General features: G+C 14.8%; 1 protein-coding gene across 1 annotated transcript; it reads left to right on the forward strand.

Moving 5' to 3' along the window:
• Positions 1-2903: 2903 nt before the first annotated feature.
• GDV1 (gametocyte development protein 1, putative) lies at positions 2904-4610 on the forward strand (the record flags this gene model as incomplete). Its single annotated transcript, XM_028673235.1, has 1 exon — positions 2904-4610. The coding sequence occupies one exon, from the start codon at positions 2904-2906 to the stop codon at positions 4608-4610; it is 1707 nt and encodes a 568-aa protein (XP_028529708.1).
• Positions 4611-5837: the final 1227 nt, after the last annotated feature.

Here is a 5837-nt window from a genome sequence, read left to right on the forward strand (position 1 = left end):
AAAATATAAAGAAGAAAAAATGAAAAAAATGTGAAGAAAAATAAAAATATTGATTTATAGGGCCATTCAGTAGGTATGTTTATTTTTATTATAATTCTTAATATTACTCTGTTTAATTAAATAATTAAAAATTATGAGATGTGTTAAAAGATTATTATTAATTTATGGATATAAAAATTAATTAAAATAATTTTTATGAAAAATAAAAAAAAAAATAAATTTTATTTGGGGTATAGAAAAAAATGATTGATTGTTAGAACAAATATTCCTATAAATACACACCAAAAATGTAGAAAATATATAAATGCAATATTTTAATAAAATAATTATTTTTATAGAATAAGTATATTATATGTGATTTCAAACAAGTATTATTATGATATATAGAAACATATAATTAAAAAAGGTATTTGAAGAAATTGATGTGAATATCAAAAGTTAGAAGAAATAAATATCAAAAGTTAGAAGAAATAAATATCAAAAGTTAAAATAAATTTCATAAAATTTCTCAACTTTTAATACTAGTTATAATAAGAAGTAAAGTAATGATAAAATAAAAATATTAGAAGAAATAAATATCAAAAGTAAAAATAAATTGCATATTTTTCTTAATTTTTAATACTAGTTATAATAAGAAGTAAAGTTATGATAATATAAAAATATTAGAAGAAATAAATATTAAAAGTAAAAATAAATTTCATAATTTTCTCAACTTTTAATACTAGTTATAATAAGAAGTAAATTTATGATAATATAAAAATATTAGAAGAAATAAATATTAAAAGTAAAAATAAATTTCATAATTTTCTCAACTTTTAATACTAGTTATAATAAGAAGTAAAGTTATGATAAAATAAAAATTGAAACAAAAAGAATAATTTCATATCCTATATATAGTAAAATATAAATGTTTTAAATGAGAAATAATAAGTATTACACATATTACAGATTATGGTGTAAATATAACATCTAATTTAAATTAATAAATAAATATCAATAAAACAAAAGTTAAATAATTAAATAAAATATACATAAATTTCTTTATATATAATAAGAATAAAAATGAAAATATTAATAATAGTTGTTATATGGAAAAGATAAAATTAATAATTATCCTTTAAAAGAGAAAAATGTTGTACAAAATACTATCAGAGAATATAATGAATCTTTTAGAAATAAAAAAAATAAAAAAAAGGAATTTTATTCAGTTATAAATTATATAAACATATTGGAATAAAAATATATGAAGATTATATGAAAAATAAATTAAATAATTAATATATAAAAAAGGAGAAAAAAAATTTTTTTATTTTTATTATAGTTGTTTAATCTTTTTATTTTAATAGAAATGTAATCACATGTTTTTCAATGAAATTAAAAAAAAAATTTTTTTTTAAATTTTCTTTAAATGCATTATTTCTAATATATAACATTTTATACATTTGATCTTTTTTTTTTTTTTAAAACTATTTTTTGAAAATTTAAGCTCTTAAATATATATATATATATATATATATATATATATATATATATATATACATATTATGTAATATAAATTATTTGAAACTAAGATAAAAAAATGTTACTTAAATTATTTAAAAATATTATTAACAATAGTAGTTATATGAAATTATAAAAAAATATAAAATACTTTTTCGTAGATGAATATAAAAGGATGCATTTTCAAATTTAATTGTCTATTAGATAGTTCTTCAATGGTTATAAACTATAATAAATACAAATTACAAATTATTAGTAACATTAAAATTCATTTTAATTTCGTTTTATTTTTTGTTTAAATTTAAAAAATTCTACTAGGTATTACAAAAAAAAAAAAAAAATATTAAGAATAAATGTAAAAATAGATCTTTTAAAAAATATGTAAATTTATTTTGCTCTTGAGCTACAAAAAAAAAATATAATCAAAAAGAAAAATACAATATTAGATGATTTTATACTTAAAAAAAAAAAATATAAAAAAAAAAAAGATATAAAAAAGAATAATAATAAAAAGAAAAGAAAAATAAAAAAAAAAAAGAAAATAGAAAAAACAAAATAGAAAAAAGAAAAAAATAGATAATGAGAATGAGATAAAGAAAAAAAAAAAAAAAAAAAAAAGAAAAGAAGAGAGAGATAATATCATATCAATTGAATCACGTTGCATTAGTGCATTATACACATGTATATAATAAATGTATTTCTTTTGCATGCATTTAAAATTAAAAATTGTAAGTTATCAAAGAGTAGGAAAATTTCCTATTTTTATAATAACCATTCTATTTCGAAATTACTTTAAATTGAGTATTAGATATAACAAATTGGTTTTTAATATATAAGAAATATGAAATGCATGTGTAAATGAAATATAATACTAAATTATACTTTATAAAAAAGGAGAGAAAAAAAGGAAGAATTTACCATGTTTTTTTATACTAATGCTCTAATATCTTAAAAAGTGTTCATATATATATATATATATATTTATACATATTTATATATATATATATATATACCTATTTATATAATATATATATACATATATATATATATATATATATATATATATATAAATATATATATATATAAATATATAAAATATATATATACTTATATATATAATATTTATATATTATTTATATTTATTATATTTTTTTAATTTAAAAAAAAAAGATATTAAAGTAAAATAAAATTATAAGTAAAAACGGAAATAAATTACATTGAATAGATAATTGTATAAATTAAAAAAAATTAAAATATTATGTTAAATAATTATGAAATAGTTATTAATATAAAAATTAAAAAAATAAAAGAAAAGGTAATTTATTAAAAATATTAACTAAAAAAAAAAATTTTTTTTTTTTTTTAGTTCTAAAAAAAAAAAAAAAAAAAAAAAAAAAAAAAACATGGGCAATAACGAAAATAATGCAAGAAATAATATGGTGCCTCAAAATTTTCGCGTAAATTCCGTGCAACAACACAATGAAGGGTTTAAAAAGCCATGGTATTTACAATTAGATAAAAATGATGTAACTTATTTTTTTGATTTAAGTGAAGAAGAAATTATAAATGGAGGAAAAAGAAAAATGGATATAGATATTAATGATAATAAAAATTTTGATAAAGAATTAAAAGAAAATCCATATAAAAAAATTGCTATAGTAAAAAAGGAATGTGATAGAGAAAATGAAAATGAAAAAAAAAAAATAGAATCTAATAAAATAAATCAGGAAAATAAAAAAGAAAGAACTCATGTTAAAATAAAAGAAATTGATAACAAGGAATCATTAATTTCAACATATTGCTATTATAGAGAAATAAATAATATAAGAAATAAATTGGTAACAAATTACAATATTACTAAGTCATATAACTTATTTTTATACTTAAATATGTTTGCAAAATATTTAAACTGTAGTAAAAAAACTTCAGTAGATAAATTTCTAAGAAATTTTAATAAAAGAAGATTTAACAATAGTAATAACAGAGGATTATTTAATAATTACAAAACTGATATATATGAAATAGGTATTTATGAAAAAAATATTTTTACATTTAAATTACTAAAAAAAAACAAGAAAATAGGAAATAAGATATATTATGTAAGTGAAGAATTATTAAATTTAGAGATTGATAATTTTTTAGCAAAATTTTATCCTATAAAATATATAGTTAAAGATAACCCTCTTATAAAAAATTATCAGAGGCAAATTAACCCAAATCTTTCTAAAGAAAAACCATTAACTTTTGGTTTAGTATTAGACTTTGATTATATTAGAGAATGTTTTGAACAAAATGAAGAAAGGTCTATGGAGTTATTAGATTTTATAGTTATATTAGATAAAATTTCTGAAGTTTTTAGAGAAAATTGTTTAATTATTTACTTACATATATCAATATTTAGTGAAAATGGTATTTTTGAAGGGATAAATATATATAGGAATACTTATGAATACTTATTTGAAGGATTAAAAAGTACAACAAAATTATTTGAAGAAAGGAATATAAATTTAATAACAAGAGTTCATCCACTACAGTCATATAGAAAAATAATTATAGATTCCGAAATGGATAATCCAATGATAAAAGATGTGAATAAATTATTTGAAAATAAAGAAATTGATAATATTTTTTTGATAACTAATGATATAGATGTAATATCATATTGTTATAAATCACGTCATAAAATAAAATACAAAGAAAAAAATAAACAAAATGATTACATAATATCATATAAAAAACCTGTTATTGTTCTTTCTTTTCTTAATAATTTACCAATTAAAAATAATAAGATTCATCCCTATTTAAAACTGGACAAGTTTTGTTATATAACTTTTATTATTAAAAGTTTATATCTAAGGTGTCAAGCAAAAAATATTGAAAATATTAAAATGAATAGTAAAGAAAATAAAAATTTAATTGAAAAATATATTACAATGTATAATATAAAAAATAAAAAATTAAAAAAAAAAATTAATGTCATATTATTAGATGATATTATATATAAAATTAATTTTAAAAATCAAAATACAATAATAAAAGTTTCAAGTTTGCTGAAAAGGACTTTTTTACCATTTTATTATCCAATACATTATTATATAAAGGAAAATTAAAAAAAAAAAAAAATAAATAAATAAATAAATAAATAAAACAAAAATAAAAAAATATAAGAAATAAAAATTTAAATAAAAATTAATTAATAGAAATAAAAAAAAAAAAAAAAAAAAAATAAATAAAAAAACAGAAATATTTTCATATATTTTATTATATTTATAAATATATATTTATAAATTTTATATATAATACAAAAGTTTACTTTTCTCTTTATTTTACAACTTTTATTAATATAAATAAAAATAACTTTAATTTTTCATTTATAGCTAAAAATTTTTTCTTTAAAAAATTTGTATCTTTATAAGGAAACTTCTACGAGGTATTAAAATTGTTTAATTATATATCTCCTTGTTTTATATTTGATTTTTATTTATTTTTTTTTTTTTATTAATTTTTAACAAACTTAATTAAAAAATACAATTACATTTAAAAATAAAAAAAAAAAAAATATTCTAAAAATTAATTTGAAGGGGTGATCTAGACTATTTTTAAATAGATGGATCTGCAAAAATTTAATTTAATTTTAATAATATTAAATAGATGATAAATGTCAGAAAAAAATATTAAAAATATATAAAATTCGTTTAAAATATATTAACAATGCAGGTAAAAACATATATATTGTAAATATTTAAATGAATGAATATTTCAAATAATGATAGTGAACAAAGCACATTTTTGTAAAAATTACAAAATTAAAAGTTTTGAAAAAATTACAATATTAAGAGTTTTGAAAAAATAAAAAAAACATATCACATATAAATAAATAGTGTATAAACATAAAATAAGTAAAAATAAAATGAAGTGAATATTTTAAAATTAAAGACTTAATAATAGGAAATAGTATTTAATAAATGAAGTATATTATTTTTTAATAAATCACTCGAATGATAAGTATTACACTTTCATATATATGTATATAATTTAAAAAAAAAAGAAGATAAGAAAGATGGAAAAAGAATTTTCCTTAATTGTATAATTGAAATTCATTTTTCTTCTTTTTTTTTTTTTTTTTTTTTTTTTATAACATAAATTTAACTAATGTGTTAAGAGTATACATATTTTTTAAATAGTGAGAAGAATATTACTAGTTTTTTAAACTAATGAAACCTACAAAAATAACATTAGAGTTTTCATAGTATATTCAAATAATTTAGATTCATTTAATACAATTATTTTTATTTAAGAATCCTCTAATATTATTAAAAAATAGAGATTATTAAGAT

Source organism: Plasmodium gallinaceum (assembly GCF_900005855.1).
Source record: "Plasmodium gallinaceum strain 8A genome assembly, contig: PGAL8A_v1_119, whole genome shotgun sequence".
Classification (NCBI taxonomy): Eukaryota; Apicomplexa; class Aconoidasida; order Haemosporida; family Plasmodiidae; genus Plasmodium; species Plasmodium gallinaceum.